General features: G+C 45.8%; 1 protein-coding gene across 1 annotated transcript in view; it reads right to left on the bottom strand.

The window, feature by feature from the left end:
- The window catches only part of FGD5 (FYVE, RhoGEF and PH domain containing 5), a 137,037-nt gene that overhangs the window by 8,800 nt on the left and 108,343 nt on the right, over positions 1 to 19,894 (bottom strand). The window contains exons 13-18 of the mRNA XM_066245645.1: positions 15,819 to 15,902; positions 7,089 to 7,168; positions 4,813 to 4,912; positions 4,312 to 4,449; positions 3,728 to 3,857; positions 2,861 to 2,991 (exon numbers count right to left, since the gene is read on the bottom strand). Coding sequence (XP_066101742.1) covers positions 2,861 to 2,991; positions 3,728 to 3,857; positions 4,312 to 4,449; positions 4,813 to 4,912; positions 7,089 to 7,168; positions 15,819 to 15,902 — 663 coding nt within the window. The remainder of the gene's footprint in view (positions 1 to 2,860; positions 2,992 to 3,727; positions 3,858 to 4,311; positions 4,450 to 4,812; positions 4,913 to 7,088; positions 7,169 to 15,818; positions 15,903 to 19,894) is intronic.

The raw sequence follows: 19,894 nt of genomic DNA, 5'->3' as shown, positions 1-19,894 counted from the left end.
CGGTTGGCTCAGCGGTAGAGCGTCGGCCTAGCGTGCGGAGGACCCGGGTTCGATTCCCGGCCAGGGCACATAGGAGAAGCGTCCATTTGCTTCTCCACCCCTCCGCCGCGCTTTCCTCTCTGTCTCTCTCTTCCCCTCCCGCAGCCAAGGCTCCATTGGAGCAAAGATGGCCCGGGCGCTGGGGATGGCTCTGTGGCCTCTGCCTCAGGTGCTAGAGTGGCTCTGGTCGCAACATGGTGACGCCCAGGATGGGCAGAGCATCGCCCCCTGGTGGGCAGAGCGTCGCCCCTGGTGGGCGTGCCGGGTGGATCCCGGTCGGGCGCATGCGGGAGTCTGTCTGACTGTCTCTCCCCGTTTCCAGCTTCAGAAAAATGGAAAAAAAAAAAAAAAAAAATTAAAAAAAAAAACAAAAAAAAAACTGCATGCAGGAATGCTGCCCCCTAGTGGCATTTCATATTCCTGGTCCTTCTCCCTAAACCCCAAGTTCCCAAATTGCAAAACTGGTATCTGGGGGAAAGGTTCTTTCTTCCTTCTAAAATTGATTCTTATACTTTACTGCTTATCTATTTTTTGCACTTAATAAGGGGTCCTCTTTGTACTGTTTACCTAAAGCAGCGGTTCTCAACCTGTGGGTCGCGACCCCAGCGGGGGTCGAACGACCAAAACACAGGGGTGGCCTAAAGCCATCGGAAATACATATTTTATTTAAAAATGTATTGTATTTTATTTAAAAATGTATTGTATAATAAATACGTATTTTCCGATGAAATACATATTTTATTTAAAAATGTATTTTATTTAAAAATGTATTGTATAATAAATACATATTTTCTGATGGCTTTAGGCGACCCCTGTGTTTTGGTCATTAGACCCCTGCCGGGGTCGCGACCCACAGGTTGAGAACCGCTGACCTAAAGGTTTTATCATCTTCTGCCTAATGGATGTGTTAACTTCTCCCCTTATTATTAGCAGTAGTCGCCTGTTGAATAGGTTTTACGTGGGGTTAAGAACACAGGCTTGGAGTTAATACCAATCTAGGGTAACAATCCAGGTGCTACCAGTTTATAGATGGGTAATGTCGTGCAATTTACCTACTTCCGCTAAGTCTCAGTTTCTTTACTAGTTAAATTGGAATTAAATGACATTAAGACAGGTGACCTACCTGACAGGTACAGTGACTGAGCCACAGTAAGTGCTCCCTATATACTAGTCTTACTATTAGAACAAGGTGGCCAGGTTTAGAAGTAAGTTCACTTGACTTTCCCACTAGACAGACGGGCAGCAGGTCTTCCTGGTGAAGTGAAGCCCCCAGAAGAAGGGCAGAGGGTAGTAGAAGACTGGGACACATTTCTCCCGGGGCCACTGCAGATCCCACTGAGTGCAGCCTTTACTGGCTAATGAAAAGGCTGTCATTTTGAATACAAGTCACCAATGAGCTGGCTGCAGCAAATCCACATGGCAGTGGGATCAGAGCAGCCTGACGATAGAGGGATAGGAGCAGTGGTTCTCAAACTCCGCCTCCATGGAACACTCAAGTTCCAATGAGCTGGACTCGGGCAGGCCACCAGCAGAGTGAGCTTTTCTTGATTTGTGGAAAGGGACATTAAATAAATTATGGGGCAACCATATGATATAAAACGTTGAGATTTGTATGTCTGAACAAATGGGAAATAGTATCTTAAGAGAAACTAAGTGAAGAGTCATATAATGTTAACTTTTGGGTAAAAAAAAGAGAGGATCTATAAATATATATCATATGCTTTAAAATATGATATATATATATGCTTTAAAATTTCTGAAAGGATCCATAAGAAATGTGATAATATTTATATATTCTTTTGTGCTTTTTTGAAAAAATTTTTTTAACTATGTATGTGTTATTCCCAAGATATTTAATATACGAAAGGAATTAAGTTAATGGATAGAACTGTACCCATTAAATTTTTTCATCCCCTAACACTTTTTTAAACCCTTGCCATCTGCTACTCGATAATGAATATTAACGAAAAAAACTTTGAAACAGCTGATTACACTCCTTTCAACAGCTCGAATATTCATGGGCACACATTTATTTGTGGTTGTGATTAGAATTTAGACGTGTAAGTCTGGTCCTATTTGCAGGAAGGAATTGAGGTTAGCCAATGGTGAGGTCTCCTGCAAAGAGGGCTGCAGCTGCCAGGGGGCTCACCACCTGAGCCTGTGCGGGACCCAGGGTGAGAGGACGGTGCAGCTCAGAGGGCACGCTGGGGGCAGCTAACCAGGACTGAAGCTGCTTGAGTTGGAGAAGCCCCAGTGATCTGTGCAGTACCCTTGGGAACTAGGGCTAGGCTATGGGGCCGGAGAGAAGGGAGAAAAGAGAAAGAGTTGGATGAGAAAGGCGGAGAGAAGGAGGTGAAAGACATCTCCTAACACCATCCACAACCACTTCAGGTCCTGCCCTCTGCCACCAGGCAGGCATCTTCTCAGTCATGCCCAGGAGACGGCACTGCTCTTGTTACTGGTGAGTCAGTCCTTGTAAACAGAATGTCTCCCATTAGGTGTGCTCTTTATTTATTTATTTTTTAATTGATTGATGAGAGAGAGAGAGAGAGAGAGAGAGAAGCATTTATTTGTTGTTCCACTTAGTTGTACATTCATACAGGTCACTTTATGTCTACGCCCTGACCAGGAATCGAACCTGCAACCTTGGTGTTTCAGGATAATGCTCTAAGCAACTGAGCTAACTGGCTAGGGCCAGGGGTCCTCTTTGTCCCAAAGAGCCCAGTCAGGCTGGTGTGTGGGGGCCTGACACTGTTCACACAGGAGGACCATGAACCTTCCAAATCCCCTGATGCCCACAGGGAAGCATCACCTGCCTTACCTCAGTCAGGGCTGAAGGGACTTTCTTTTGCTTCTTGAAGGTTGAGGGGTTGATGCTATGGAAGACGGAGGAGAAGGCACTGCTCGAGAAGCGCGGGGAGGACAGAGGGAAGCTCATGCTCACTGGCCGCTCTGTAACCAAGATGTTACGGGGAAAGGGAGGTAAGGGTCCACGTGGAAAGGAACACCTACACTTTGGAACACAAATTCCTGAAAATCAGAGCTCCCAGTCCTTCCCAAGATTGGAGCCAGCCTTACTGTAGGGTTTAAGTGTGACCAGAAAAATGGGCACTCCCTCTTCTACTGACACAAAGGCCCTGGGAGCTGGGAGGGAAGGCTTTTCCTGGGTGCTGGCCACCCCTTCTTCTCCAGGTCCCCAGGACTGGGGCTAGGCTGTGCTCTCTGATGGCCTCGGTGGCCCCAGAGAACTCTGATTTTAGGCCCAGGATCGACTTGCTGTCCCTCCAGCCCAGCCCTGCTTGGGCAAAGCCTTCCCCTGAGCAGTCTCTCAAGGGTCAGCTCAGCTTCCTCAGGCACCTAATCAGAGTCCTCAGCCCTTCCCTGACCCACAGCTCTATCTGTCTCACGATCCTTCTCCCAAAAAGAGACCCCTCACTGAGAGGCACTGACCCAGCAGTTTCCAAACTTGGCTGCTCACAGAACCCTTCTTCTGGGAGAACCTATCAATTTTCCTTGAAACCAGCATTTTGGGAAATGGTGCCCGAGGTGTAAATTTAACCCCCTAATTTCTCTTCAGGGGCTGCTTTTGTTCTGAACCTCCCAGGCAAGCGGTTTCAGGAACCAACCATAGGGCAGGGAGAAGCCACACGGACCCCCTGGGAGAAGGTGGGGGTGGTTCCCAGGGTACCTCTCAGCAGGCCTGGGACGTCCCCGCCCCTCTTCTTCAGCTCCCCGAAACAGCCGTCGCAGACCTTGGCCATTCGGTCCTTGAGGTACTTCAGAGGATACTTGTTTCTCGAACAGTTCCGACACACGATCTGCAGGCCCAGTGGGGGACGCATGTTGGAGCGGTTCTCATCATCTCGGCATTTGCAGAGGCCCAGCATTCCGGCCTAGCCGACCCATCCCCCACCTCCTCCAGGGACTGGGTCAGGTCCCCCTGCTTTTCCAGTGCAGCTGTACGGAGTTTCTGTGCATGTGTTTATTTGTTTTTCTGAATTGCCCTTAACATGACAGATACCTTTTTTTCATAAGGACAATGACCACATATGCTATGATTGTCTTTTTGCAGCATGGTATTGTTATGGAAGAGGCCTGGGATTTGGCACCATGGTTTGAGGATATCCGTAAAATGGGCATTGACAACCCTACCTTTCAGGGATGGTGTGAACATGCCCTTCTCTGGGCTGGCATGTAGTAGCTGCTGGATGCCCCTAGATTCCCCACTCCATGTCACCCCCATGCACACACTCCTCACAATGAGCAACTCACCTTGCCACAGGCGTGGCAGTGATGACGCCTCAGAGTGAGGGAGAAGTCGCAGCCGCAGTTCATGCACATCATAACATGCGTGACAGGCACCAGAGTGGGGGGCCTCTCCCCCAGGCTGACCCCCAGCCTCTCCCGTATCTAAAGCAATGAAACGGGGTCAAGCAGTTTGATCAGGAGACCAGCTGGATAGGTACCCGCTTTCCTGTATGGGGTGTGTATGTGTGTGGGGCAGGGTGGATTCTAATTCTATAACCTCCCCCCTTTCCATCCTGCATCCTCCAGGAAGCTCATCTTCACTTAGAAACAGCCAACTGGAGGTGCCGAGCTCCAGGCTGGGGCTGCACAGTGACCGCCCGGAGCTGGTGGGAACGCAGCAGGGGAGGTGACAGGAGAACGAGGAGCCCTGATGCAAAGAGCTGCAAGTCTTTCTGGGTGTGTGGCCCACCCAGGGAAACCCAGGGCTGTGCCGCTGTGTCAGGCAGACCCAGGGCGCCCACTCACCTCCACGCTGTGGTGGAAGGCAGCCAGAGCCTGGGTCTTGTAGTCCTCAGGGACGGCTCTGCTGAGACAGCTGTGCCACTCGTCTCGCTCTGCACAGGAGCTGTGGACACAAGCTAGAGTTAGTGAGGGCGCACTCCTGAGCCTCTCGGCGCCTGAAATCCCACCAGCAGGTACCACTGCCTGCCAGACAGGGCTGAGCTTGTACTCAGCACCCCCCTCCGCTAGCAGGGTGGCCAGGGCAGGCTGCTGCCCGCTCGGCCGCTTCCTCATGTGCAACACGAAGTGTCACCAGTCTTCCTCTAACTCCCAGGGCTTTTGTGGGATGAGATGACATGTGGGGTGAAGATGGGCTTTGTCAATGGCAAAGCAAGGGGTGTTAGGGAGGGTCTGAGGGGTCCACACGTCAGGAAGGATGAGCAGGCAGGAGGCAGGGAGATTGGAGTAGACAGAAGCTGGCAAAGGCCAAGGCTCCAGTCTCTCCGACTGCCCTGACAGTTTCCCATATAACTTCCTAGATACTCACTCATCCAAGCTGACTTCCCACATCCCCTTTCTGTGCCCGGAAGGTTCCCTGTGTGTGGTGATAGGTACTTTGGGCTGAGCTGCCTAATTCTCACAGGGTCCAGTAGGTGTCGCTCTCACCACACTAAGTATGCAGCCTCTGCCAGAGAAGGGACCAGTTCTCCCTGGGAAGGAGAAAAGGGTGGCAGCCAGCCAGATGCCATGTCTCTAAAAGGTCATGTATGGGTCCTGCTGTCCCTGGAAGCTTCTGTGTAAAGTATCTGGGTTAGCAGAAAGGTGACCAGCCTGTCAGTGACAGTGGCTCCTTGAGGCCACTGGCCAAAGGGCAGTGCTCCTGCCCTAAGAGAGAGGGGCAGTTCCACCCGAAGGGCTGAGCCTGGCCTGTCACCTCACAGTTGGGCAAACAGAAACCGTATCCTGGGTCTCCCCAGGTCTCTGATTTGACCAAGACATGAGAGGACAGGCCATGGAATCCTACCAGACATCACCTCCTCCAGGAAGCCTCACCTCATTCCCCCGAATGGGATTACTCCTTGGAATTTTCAAGGCTGCTTCTATTCCTCAGGCAGTAGATGGCAGTGAAAAGCGCTCGGGGTCACACAGTCCTGTGCTTGAACCCCCGTTCTGCCTCACACGAATGTGTGACCCCTCTCTAGGCCTCGACTCCCCAAGCATGGGAGCAGCAGCAAGAAGCACCTCCCGGGGTGGTGATGAGGGCCAGAGGAGGGGCCTGAGACCCAGCAGGTGCTCAGTGCAGGTGACCTGCCGTCACCACTGTTAATTCTTAGCGTAGTTGTGTTCTGTATTGTAACCAGTTCACAACTCCTACCTACATGTGGGCTCCCCTCACCCCCAAGCAAATCAAGGCTTAAATTGTATGTGTCCTCAGCACAGAACCAGGCACTGGGAGTGGCTAATAAAGGCTTAATGACCAAACACATCTATGAGACAGCGTGTGGGTCAGTGTGTGTACATCCTGCGTTACACCAGAACCTCCACCCTACACAGCGGGCACTGCTGCCACCCCTTGGTCACACACTACCTGAGAGGAAAGACACCCAAGCCTTGGGAACGCTGTCCCACCCCTACCTTGACCAGTGTGGCCCTGCAGGAGCCACACCTCCCTGGTGTCTGAGCTTGAGCTGGCCTTGCCCTGAGAGCCAGGGTGGGAGTACGGGGGAAGGGAGTGGGGCTCTTTCACTGCCTGAAACCAGCAAGAGGGACCCCTGGGCAGCCTGAGGTCCTAAAGAAAAAAAAGAGGGTTCTGGGAGAAGGTCAAACCCCAAACCAGCGAAAGCTGAATGATGCATGCTCATGTGCTATTTGTTTCTGTCTAGACACGAAAGCCAGAAAGCAGATACTTTATGAACTAAGGTGCACAGTGTGTTCTTTACTGCCTTAACTTTTTGTGTTGCTGTAAAGACCCAATAATCTGTAAAGTTTTATAACCACAAAATATTGTTATTGTTATATATATTTTTTAAAAGGGCTCTAGAAACCCCCAAAGTTCTACATAAAACTTTCCATGAATGCACATTTTTTTTTGCAGGGGAGAGAAGTCATAGGTTTACCAGATTCTCAAAGTGGCCTATGATCCAAAAGTGGTCAAGAAACATTGAAAAGAACAGTCCTTTTATCCAAAGGACACCAAAATAAAACGGAAGACACATCAAACATCTGTTATTCTAAACTTTCCCACCTGCAAAGCTCTGTCCCGCTGTCTCCCAGGTGCCCCTCCCCCCTCATCCCCTTACCTTGCAGACAGAGTCAGGCAGGACTCAGAAGTCTCAATCTTTAGAGCGTAGGGCACTTTCTCCATCACAGGGCGGCTGACCTGGAAACCAACAGACACACCCTCAGGACAGGGGCACAAAAGGGCAAACTTACAGATTAGATCCTTCCTCTGGTCCCGCCACTGCCCCTCTCTGAGACTGAGTTTCCTCAGAATCTCAGAGTCAAGGCGAGGGGTGGGGGTGGGGTGGTGTGTGCGCACACGTGCTCTCATGTGCATGTGTATCTGCCAACTTTGACTCTGATTCCATGGTTCCTGGCCACTGCCCACCCCCAGGAAGGCCGTGGAGCCTCACTCTCAGGGCCCAGAGCCCAAAAGTACTGTCCTGCTGCAGAAACACCTGCTCAGTGACCACGCTATCCCACTCCCTTGTCCAACAGGCTCCTCCCCAAAACTTTTGTTTTCAAAAGAGAACAAACCTCCTTACTGAGAAATATGCTTACTTCTTCCCCTTTTTCAAGTAAGGAGCTTCCAGGAGCTAGAGAGGCCCCACAATGCCTCTCACAGCTCTTCTCCCTTCTTTACCTCCCGCTCCATTCTCTCACCTCAGTGTTCCCCTCTCTGACATCACTGCCGGAATTAACTTCCTAAAGCCTCCTGCCCAGCAAGCCCTCAGGAATCTCCATCAGCTCCTAGCCATTCTCGTACTTGGGATGAAGGTACACTGAACTCGGCCACTCATGATCAGGCCCTCTTCCTTCCTGTCTCTCTGCCCTTACCCACAAAACTGTCCAGCTGGGCCGCGCCTTTCTTACGTTTGTTTAAAAAAATATCTGCTACTTGAACAGGTATTTGTATCCCAAGTTTACAGCAGCATTATTTACCATAGTCAAAAGGTGGAAGCCACCCAAGTTTTTATCCATGCGTGAATGGGCAAACAAATTGTGGGATATATGTACAATGGATCATTCAGACATAAAACGGAAGGAAATTCTGACACATGCTACAACACAGATGAACCTTGAGGACGTAATGCTAAGTGAAGTAAGTCACTCACAAAAAGACAAATACTGTGTGATTCCAATTCTGTGAGGTGCCTAGAGATAGAACACTTGTATACTGATGGTGGGATTATCAACTTGTGCAGCCATTATGGGAAACAGTATTGAGATGCCTCAAAAAATTGAGAACAGAACTACCACATAATCCACTTCATTTTCTTTATCCGAAGAAAATAAAAACACTAATAAAATATATATATATACAGAAGACAAGATGGTGCTGGAGTAGGCGGACGTACCAACAGCCACCTCCCAGAACCAAAGTGGATTACAAACTAATTTTAAGAACTATCATCTGGAAAAACCAACTTTGGATTAAACTAAGGAGACTCTTCAACCAAGGAACACTGAAGAAGCCACACTGAGACTGGTAGGAAAAGCGGAAACGTGGAGAGGGCTGCCCAGCTCCCCGGAGTGAGTGGCAGCTGGGAGAGACTCGCGTGGCGGGAAGTGAGTTTAGCAGAGAGGGGAGGGTCCTGAGCCCCAGGAACAAAGCCCCAGCCTGCAGCCCCAGAGCCTAGAAGAGGCGTATGGACAGTATTTAGCTGGAAACAGACAGGATACTGTTAGTGAGAAAGAGACTGATTTCTCAGACCCAGGATTCTTCTTAAAGGGACCGCACAGAACATCTCTCTCACAACCACTCACCCGGGGCTCTGGGGGATGGGAAGGGAGGAGCGTACCAGAGTAGCAGGAAGAGAGTGTAATCTAGGAGGCACAGGGAGAAACATTTTGAGAGACAGCCACCCCAAGCCCTGGGACCGGTCACTCCCAAATCTGAAGTGAATATTTCCCCTGGAAACAGCAATACCAGCAAAGGGAAGCAGGACATCAGTCAAACAAGCTCTCCCACGGCACTCAGAGCAGAGTCGCTTAGAAGGAGGGAGCTTTCAGGGCTACAGTAGTGAGTGTTAGGGTCTGAGCTGCAGCGCCCGCACCCACATGGTGGGTGGTGGCGGGATGTGGAGGTGCAATTCTGTCGGCAAGGACAGAAGCCGGCTGGCCACCACTGGGCCCAGGTGTGAGCTCAGTCTTGCCCGGCTGGGGAGGAGGGGGCATGCAGAAGCGGTCAAGCCCAGCTGCCTGCAGCCTGTAATCCAGCCTGCGGGAGAAGGGCGGGAACTCCGGAAGGGGTGGAGACCAGCCCTTGAGCAAGGGCGCAGGAGCACAGCCTTGCCCCGCTCGCAGAACCGAGGCTTGTGGCCTGACTTGGGAGCCGGCTCCTCCCACGGGGGTGGAGCCAAAAGCCCAGAACAGGCAGAGTTCCGCTACTGATCGTGGGCACACAGGCCCACCTGGCCTGTGGAGCCAAGGCTTTCAGCCGGCCCATGAGCACGCTCCTTCTGCAAGAGCGAGGCGAAAGCCCGGAAACAGGCGGAGACCTGCAGCTGAGCAAAGGTGCTCGCCACTGCCCTCAGGGCTGAGCATAACGCCACCCACGGGGGCGAGACAAAGGCCAAGGCCACCAAGTTTGTACACCCGAGCACATGATCACAGCCACTCCCGTGAAGGAGAGGCAGAAACCATAGCAACAGCCCCAGTGGGCAGGCACCGGCAATGCCCATACCCAAACGCCTTAGGCAGCAACAGCAGGAGGGGTGGTGGGCCTGCAGAGAGACCACACCTAGGGAACAGAAGCCACACCCAGTGGACTCCAGTGGCCAAAACCTTCCTTTACACAAAGAAAATGAGAAGGCAAAGAAATGCAACACAAATGAATCAAGAGAAATCCCCAGAAAAGGACCTGAATGAGTCAGATATAACCAAATTACCAAATACAGAGTTTAAAATAACGATTGTTAGGATTCTCAAAGATATTAGAACAACAATAGATGGTCATTACGAACACCTAAATAAAGAGATAGCAAATATAAAAAAGGACATTGAAATAATAAAAAAGAATCAGTCAGAAATGACAAATACAGTATCAGAAATGAAGAACACAATGGAAGAAATTAAAAGCAGGATGGATGAAGCTGAGAATAGAATCAGCGAGTTAGAGGACATGATAAATAAAGGCACGGAAGCAGAGCAGAAAAAAGAAAAGAGACTCAAAAAGTCTGAGGAAACTCTAAGAGAGCTCTGTGACAACATGAAGAGAAATAACATCCACATTATAGGGGTTCCTGAAGAAGAGAAAGAACAAGGGATAGAGACTTTGTTCAAGCATATCATAGCTGAAAACTTCGCTCAATTAAGGCAGAAAACATCTCACATGTTCAAGAAGCACAGAGAACTCCATTAAAGAGAAACCCAAAGAAATCAACAGCAAGACACATCATAATTTAAAATACCAAAGCTAAGGAATAAAGAGAAAATATTAAAAGCTGCTAGAGAAAAAAAGACTATCACCTACAAAGGAGCCCCCATAAGGATGACTTCCGACTTCTCAACAGAAACACTTGAGGCCAGAAGGAAATGGCAAGAAATATTCAAAGTAATGCAGAACAAGAGCCTACAACCAAGACTACTCTATCCAGCAAGGCTATCATTTAAAATTGAAGGAGAAATAAAAAGCTTTCCAGACATAAAAAAATTCAAAGAATTCACTACCATCAAACCAAGGCTGGAAGAAATGCTAACGGGCCTGTTGTAAACAGATCAAAGGAGAAAAAGAATATAGCAAAAGAGGAATACAGTTTTAAAGAATAAAATGGCAATAAACAATTACATATCAATAATAACCTTAAATGTAAATGGATTAAATGATCCAATCAAAAGACATAGGGTAGCTGTGTGGATAAGAAAACAGGACCCATACATATACTGTCTACAAGAGACACACCTTAAAACAAAAGATGAACATAGACTGAAGATAAAAGGATGAAAAAAATATTTCACGCAAATGGAAATGAAAAAAAAGCTGGGGTAGCAATACTTATATCAGACAAAATGGACTTTAAAACAAAGACTATAGTTAGAGATAAAGAAGGTCACTACATAATGATAAAGGGAGCAATCCAACAGGAAGATATAACCGTTATAAATATCTATGCACCTAATATAGGAGCACCTAAACATATAATGGAGACTTTGATGGATTTAAAGAGTGAGATCAACAGCAATACTATAATAGTAGGGGATTTCAATACCCCACTAACATCACTAGATAGATCCTCAAGAAAGAAAATCAATAAAGAAACAGCAGACTTAAAGGGCATACTAGATCAACTCGATTTAACAGATATCTTCAGAATCTTTCACCCTAAAACAGCAGAATATACATTCTTTTCAAGTGCTCATGGTACACTCTCTAGAATAGACCACATGTTAGGGCACAAAAGCGGTCTCAACAAATTTAAGAAGATTGAAATCATATTGAGCACTTTCTCTGATCATAATGGCATGAAACTAGAAATCAACCACAACAGAAAAACTGAAAAATACTCAAACACTTGGAAACTAAATAGCATGTTATTAAATAACGAATGGGTAAACAATAAGATCAAAGAAGAAATTAAAAAATTTCTAGAAACGAACGATAATGAGCATACATCAACTCAAAATTTATGGGACACAGCAAAAGCAGTCCTGAGAGGGAAGTTCATAGCATTACAGGCATACCTCAAGAAGCTAGTAAAAGCTCAAATAAACAACTTGACCCTACATCTAAAAGAACTAGAAAAAGAAAGCAAGTAAAGCCCAGAGCTAGTAGAAGGAAGGAAATAATTAAGATCAAAGCAGAAATAAATGACATAGAGGCTAAAGAAACAATACAGAGGATCAATGAAACCAGGAGCTGGTTCTTTGAAAAGGTCAACAAGATCGATGAACCTTTAACCAGACTCACCAAGAAAAAAAAGAGAGAGGCTCAAATAAATAAAATTAGAAACGAGAATGGAGAAATAACAACTGACACAACAGAAATACAAAATATTGTAAGAAAATACTATGAAGAACTGTATGTCAAAAAACTAGACAAGCTAGATGAAATGGACAAATTCCTTGAAACATACAATCTTCCAAAAATTAATCTGGAAGAATCAGAAAACCTAAACACACCAATTACAACAAATGAGATTGAAACAGTTATCAAAAAACTCCCAAAAAGAAAAGTCCTGGGCCTGATGGCTTCACAAGTGAATTCTACCAAATATTCAAAGACGAACTAACTCCTATCCTTCTCAAGTTATTTCAAAAAATTCAAGAGGAAGAAAGACATCCAAGCTCCTTTTATGAGACAAGCATAATTCTGATTCCAAAACCAGGCAAAGACAACACAAAGAAAGAAAATTATAGGCCAATATCCGTGATGAATTTAGATGCTAAAATCCTCAACAAAATATTAGCAAACCGGATCCAGCAATGTATGAAAAAATCATACACCATGATCAAGTGGGATTTATTCTGGGGAGGCAAGGCTGGTACAATATTCGCAAATCAATCAATGTGATTCATCACATAAACAAAAGGAAGGATAAAAAACACATGATAATTTCAATAGATGCAGAAAAAGCATTTGATAAAATCCAGCACCCATTTATGATCAAAACTCTCAGCAAAGTGGGAATACAGGGAACATACCTCAACATGATAAAGGCCATCTATGACAAACCCACAGCCAACATCATACTCAATGGGCAAAAATTAAAAGCAATCCCCTTAAGATCAGGAACAAGGCAGGGTGTCCCCTTTCACCACTCTTATTCAACATAGTTCTGGAAGTCCAAGCCACAGTAATCAGACAAGAAAAAGAAATAAAAGGTATCCAAATTGGAAAAGAAGAAGTAAAACTATCATTATTTGCAGATGATAGGATATTGTATATAGAAAAACCTAAAGTCGTAGTCAAAAAACTACTAGACCTGATAAATTCAGCAAGGTGGCAGGATATAAAATTAATACTCAGAAATCAGAGACATTTTTATACACTAACAATGAACTGTCAGAAAGAGAAATTAAGGAATCAATCCCCTTTACCATTGCAACCAAAAAAATAAAGTACCTAGAAATAAATTTAACCAGGGAGATTAAAGACTTGTACTCGGAAAATTATAAAACATTGATAAAAGAAATCAGGGAAGATACAAACAAGTGGAAGCATATACCGTGCTCATGGTTAGGAAGAATAAACATAATTAAAATGTCTATATTACCCAAAGCAATTTATAAATTCAATGCAATACCAATTAAAATACCAATGACTTACTTCAAAGATACAGAACACATATTCCAAAAATTTATATGGAACCAAAAGAGATCACGAATAGCCTCAGCAATCTTGAAAAGGAAGAATAAAGTGGGAGGTATCACACTTCCAGATATCAAGTTATACTACAAGGTCATTGTACTCAAAACAGCCTGGTACTGACATAAGGACAGGCACATAGATCAATGGAACAGAACTGAGAACCCAGAAATAAACCCACACTTTTATGGACAACTGATATTTGACAAAGGAGGTAAGAGCATCCATTGGAGTAAAGACAGCCTCTTCAACAAATGGTGTTGGGAAAATTGGACAGCTACCTGCCAAAAAAATGAAACTAGACCATCAACTTACACCACTCACAAAAATAAACTCAAAATGGATAAAAGACTTAAATGTAAGCTGTAAAACCATAAGCATCTTAGAAGAAAACACAGGCAGTAAGCTCTCTGACATCTCTCGCAGCAATATATTTGCTGATTTGTCTCCGCAGGCAAGTGAAATAAAAGACAGGATAAACAAATGGGACTTTATCAAACTAAAAAGCTTCTGCACAGCTAAAGACAATAAGAACAGAATAAAAAGATAAATTACACAATGGGAGGATATATTTGACAATGCATCTGATAAGGGGTTAATAACCAAAATTTATAAAGAACTTGTAAAACTGAATACCAGGAAGACAAACAATCCAATCCAAAAATGGGCAAAAGAAATGAATAGACACTTCTCCAAAGAGGACATACAGATGGCCAATAGGCATATGAAAAAATGCTCAACATCACTAATCATTAGAGAAATGCAAATTAAAACCACAATGAGATATCACCTCACACTAGTCAGAATGGCGCTCATCAACAAAACAACACAGAGTAAGTGCTGGCGAGGATGTGGAGAGAAGGGAACTCTCCTGCACTGCTGGTGGGAATGCAGACTGGTGCAGCCACTGTGGAAAACAGTATGGAGATTTCTCAAGAAATTAAAAATCGAACTACCTTTTGACCCAGCTATACCACTGTTAGGAATATACCCCAAGAACACCATTGTACTGTTTGAAAAGGAGAAATGCACCCCTATGTTTATGGCAGCATTGTTCACAATAGCGAAGATCTGGAAACAGCCCAAGTGTCCGTCAGTGGACGAGTGGATTAAAAAGCTTTGGTACATATATACTATGAAATACTACTCAGCCATAAGAAATGGTGACATCGGATCATTTACAACAACATGGATGGACCTTGATAACATTATACTGAGTGAAATAAGTAAATCAGAAAAAACTAAGACCTATATGATTCCATACATAGGTGGGACAAAAAAATGAGACTCAGAGACATGGACAAGAGTATGGGGGTTACAGGGGGGGGGAGGAGAGGGAGGGGGTTGGGGGAGGGAAGGGGCACGAAGAAAATCAGTTAGAAGGTGACGGAAGATAATTGGACTTTGGGTGATGGGAATGCAGCATAATCAAATGTCAAAATAACCTAGAGATATTTTCTCTGAACATATGTACCATGATTTACCAATGTCACCTCATTAAAATTAATCAAAAAATATACATATGCACTCCTATGTTCATTGCAGCATCATTTACAATAATCAAGATATAGAAAAACCCTAAGTGCCCATTGATAGAGGAATGGATAAAGAAGATGTGGTACAATGGAATACTACTCAGTCATAAAAAAGATTAAAATCTTGCCATTTGTAACAACATGATTGGACCTCAAAAGTATGATGCTAATAAGTCAGGAGGAGAAAGGCAAATAATGTATGATTTCACTGTATGTGAAATCAAAAAACAAACAAAAAATAACTCAGATACAGAGGAAATACTTGTAGTTATCAGATGGTAAAGGGGTTGGGGGGGATGAAAGAGTAAAGGGGGTCTACTGTATGGTGATGGATAGTAACTAGACTCTTCAGGGTGATCCCTTTGTAGTGTATATAGAGGTCAAGTTATAATGTTATAAACCTGAAACTTATATGACAGAAGTATTAATATATTAAAAATGTCATGGAGAGAGAAAGGAGAAGGATGGCTGCAGGGCTGGAGTCAGGGGAATGGGGAGTTCATATTCGATGGGTACTACACTTTCAGTTTGGGAAGATGGATGGTGGTGATGGTTGCCTAACAATGTGAATGTACTTAATGCCACTGAGTTGTATAATTAAAAATGGTTAAAATGGTAAATTTTATGTACACATTACCACAGCTTAAAAAATTTACCAAACACCTACCTGTTTCCTCCCTCTGAGCCTCTGTTTACACATTTCTCTCCTTCTAGGACACCCTTCCCCATCTGTCCACATAGGATCAACTCGGATCTCTTTTTCTAGGAAGTCTTCACTTATCATTGCTCCCTGCCCCCCAACTCTGGCCTACCTACAGCATAATCCTGCTGTAACCCGCAAGATAACACTGTTCCTTGGGGCTCCCTCTTCCTAACTGGTTTCTGAGCTCCTAGAAACAGGGATGTTGTCCCCTCCTCACCTGGGGTCTCCCCTGCCTACCCTAGGGCACCTAGCATTAGGCATTTACCTTCATGCTGGCCACTGCCAGTGTGTTCTTCAGCCGGTACTTCCCATCCTTCTGGGGATAGGTGTACAGGAGCATGTCACTCATCTGAGGAGAAGGAAAGCCCATCAGATATGTCTTGGCTCCAGAAGGCTGAGCACTGGGTGTACAGGCATTCGGCATTCCCCATTGACCCCATAGGAGAGCCAAAACCACTGTGGACTAAAACATTAGCCTCTTCCCCATAGTTCCACTCCCAGGTACTCAAGAGGAATACATGCCAATGCCCACCAAAAGTCAAGGACAGAGACGTGCAAAGTCATTATTCACAGTAAGAGTGGAAACAACCCAACTGTAACCACAGGTGAATGGATCAACAAACTGTGGTCCATCTATACTGTGAAATACCACACAGCAATCAACAGGAACAAATGATGACACACACATTGACACAGATGAACCTCAAAACATGCTGACTGAAAGAAGCCAGACACAGAGTAGTACACACTGCTTGTTAACATATACTATTCCAGAACAGGCAAACTAATGTGAGTGACAGAAATTATAGAAATGAGCCCAGTGGTTGCCTGGGGTAGGGCTGGGGGAAAGTGACTAAGGGCACAGGGGACCTTTCTAGAGGGTTGGAAATGTTCTTATCTCGATCCAGGTGGTGGTTACATGATGACACAGATTTGTCAATATACTCTGACATATACAATTAAGATGAATGCATCTTACTCTGTATAAATTAAGCCTCTATAAAGTATAGTTAAAGAAAGAAGGAAGGGAGGTCCTCAGGATAGGGAGTTGATGGGTCCTGTTCACTGTTGCACCTCCAGTGACATAGTAGGTGCTCAATTAGCATTTATTGAATGAACAACTAAGGCTCCCCACCCTCATGCAAGGCAGACAGGAAAAAAAAACATAATGAATGAATGTCACTTCACCTCTTTAGGAGAGAGTACTTCTATTTGGCTAAAAAGGTTTACGATTTGAAGAGATGACATCACGCTTCTGGTGGTCTGTGTGCTGTCAATCCTGACCCTGCTCTGTAGCTGCTGTGTGACTATCAGCAAGCTGTTTCCCTCTCTGAGCCTCAGCTTCCTCACCCGTGAAATTAGGGCCATCTCTGCCCCGATTTCACTAAGGAGACTAAGAGAGGGCCCTGAGTGAGCCCTGTATCATGGGAGCACTGCACAGGACAGGGCATCTAAGGTCTGAAATAGGGTGAGAGCTTGGAGTTAACAATTCCTTTCCCTGTAGATGGTCTGCTGAGGGAACAGAATGAATGAATTTTCCTGACACCAGCTCTTCTTGGGACCCTGCTGTCCCAGCCAGAGTAGTATGAGAGACTGGACCAGGGTGCTGAACTGCTGTGTGACCTCAGGCAAATCTGTCCTGTCTCTAAGCCTCATTGTTTATAACTGGAACTGGAGTTGAACAGGACCAGAAAACATTTTTGGAATGGCCTAGATAATAAATATTTAAGTCTCTATGGGTCATATGGTCTCTGTTGCAATGATTCAACCCAGCTGTGGTAGCCCCAAAGCAGCCATAGACAGGAGAAACTGAGGTACAGATTGGCTAGATAACCTGCCAATAACAGGTGGTGAGCCAGGGTGTAAGTCAGGGGTAGTCAACCTTTCTATTCCTACCGCCCACTTTTGTATCTCTGTTAAGTAAAATTTTCTAACCGCCCACTGGTTCCACAGTAATGGTGATTTATAAAGTAGGAAAGTCACTTTACTTTATAAAATTTATAAAGCAGAGTTACAGCAAGTTAAAACATATAATAATAACTACTTACCAAGTACTTTATATCAGATTTTCGCTAAGTTTGGCAGAATAAATCTTTATAAAACAACTTACTATAGTTAAATCTATCTTTTTATTTATACTTTGGTTGCTCCGCTACCGCCCACCATGAAAGCTGGAACGCCCACTAGTGGGCGGTAGGGACCAGGTTGACTACCACTGGTAAGTAAATGAGTGTGCCTCTAGTCTGTTCAGGTGCGGTGTGTTGGGGGTGGCCACACAGTGAGTCCTGACCCCCTCTGCGGACAGTGACCAAATCCCATACAGAGCCTCACTCATTAGCCCACTCTGAGGAACCCGCCTGTGTCACTCACCATAGTAGTCCAGCCTTTTCGTGGCTGCCCCTTGAGCACCTGCTGCCATGGCAACTGCCATTAGCACCCTGAGGGTTTATGATGGGTTCAGAACCAGGCTGCCTTCTAATTGCTCACAGTTTTCCTTTCTTCTTCAAAGCATGTGTTTTAAAGCCCCATTTGGAGGAAGGAAGACAGATTCCTTACAGAAGAGAAAGGGGGAATTTCTCACAGTAGGGAGCCTCCAAAGGGCAGCCCCACCCACCGCTCAGGCTGGATGGGCCGTGAGGGGGGCTGTGGGAGCCATGGAAACCTCTCTACAGCTTCACTGACAACTCTGTGTTGACGGTGGGCAGATGCCCTGACTTTACTTTGTAGTCAAGATTTTTTTTTTTAAATTTATTTTATTTATTTTTTTTATTCAGAGACAGAGAGAGAGTCAGAGATAGGGACATAGGGACAGACAGACAGGAACGGAGAGAGATGAGAAGCATCAATTATTTGTTTTTCGTTGCGACACCTTAGTTGTTCATTGATTGCTTTCTCATATGTGCCTTGACTGTGGGGCTACAGCAGACGGAGTAACCCCTTGCTCGAGCCAGCGACCTTGGGTCCACGCTGGTGAGCTTTGCTCAAACCAGATGAGCCCGCGCTCAAGCTGGTGACCTCGGGGTCTCAAACCTGGGTCCTCCGCATCCCAGTCTGATGCTCTATCCATTGCGTCATCACCTGGTCAGGCTGCAGTTAAGATTATTTTAAGATACTGGCATCTTATGAGGAAGAAAAAATTTTTCCATCACTGTGTTTGCCATGGTGCTCCTTGTCTGCCCACCCTCCTGCCATCTATCCCTCCAGGAAACAGCACTAACACCTACTCAACAGGAGAATCTGTGCTGAGATAGAGAAGGGGAACTGGGTTCAGACCCTGGAGGGGGCTTGTGGATAATAATGCTCAGGCACTGGAGAGACCCAGGCCAGTCATCACGATTGAGTGAGAGAGAGGCTATGAAGAAGGATTAACCAGACTCTCTGGAGTGAGCATGGGGGAAGGAAAGAGGAAGGAAGGAAGTGGGGGGGGAGCGTAGACTGGGGAAGATCATGACACTGCGAATGTGCAGGGCATTCAAAGTCCCTGTGAGAGGGACACAGCCAGAGGAGCTCACCGGATGGGGACGAAGACATGGGCGCTCCCTGGTCTAGCCACTGCTTCATGCACTTTCCTCATTTCCAGGAGGGACTACTTTCCTCATTGTCCAGAGGACACGGAAGCTCAGTGAGGCACCAGCACCTGCCATGGGTTGCACAGCCAGCAAGTCAGAGCTGAGATGGGGATCTAGTCTGTCTGACTCCACAGCTGGTGCTCCTTCCTTATCATCCTGGAGGCCTCTCCTTTTCATTCTGAAGAAGGCCTCAGGGAGAGCCAGTCATGAGCTGTGCTGGGGCAGAGGGAGCTGGGGACTCTGCAGCTGTAGGCAGAAAGGCCTGTGTCCCATGGGATAATTGTCAGAGGGAAGGGTGGAAACTCTGATCAAATAAGCTGCTTCTATGGGCCTCATTTAATTCCCAGAACTGCCTTGTATTTCCACTTTCCCTGTGGGAAATCGAGGCTCAGACAGGTTTGTGATCTAAGGGTTACAGAGGGTTAAGAGTCAGATCAGTATCTAACCAGCTCAGTCTCCCTCATTATCACACAGGTATCTAAAATTCAAGGGCATGGATAGAGTTTTTAAATATTTAGAGTCTAACATGGAACAAGGGATGGGTTCTCCCACTGGACTCCAAGATCCACAGCAGGGCAGGGGCCACATCTACATACCCTGCCCAGATCTTGGCACACAGGAGATGAGTAAAGAGTTAGAGAATAAATGTCAGAGGTATATAGACAGTTCAATAAATTATCTAGAGAAAGGGACTCAAGAATCTGAGGACTTTGAGATCCTTTTGAGAACTCAAACTTTCCACTGAATTATCCACTCTGAACTATCCATTGTG

The sequence above is a fragment of the Saccopteryx bilineata genome, chromosome 10, assembly GCF_036850765.1.
Source record: "Saccopteryx bilineata isolate mSacBil1 chromosome 10, mSacBil1_pri_phased_curated, whole genome shotgun sequence".
Classification (NCBI taxonomy): domain Eukaryota; kingdom Metazoa; phylum Chordata; class Mammalia; order Chiroptera; family Emballonuridae; genus Saccopteryx; species Saccopteryx bilineata.
The sequence above is the reverse complement of the archived record's forward strand: the minus strand, read 5'-3'. Positions and strand labels throughout refer to the sequence as shown.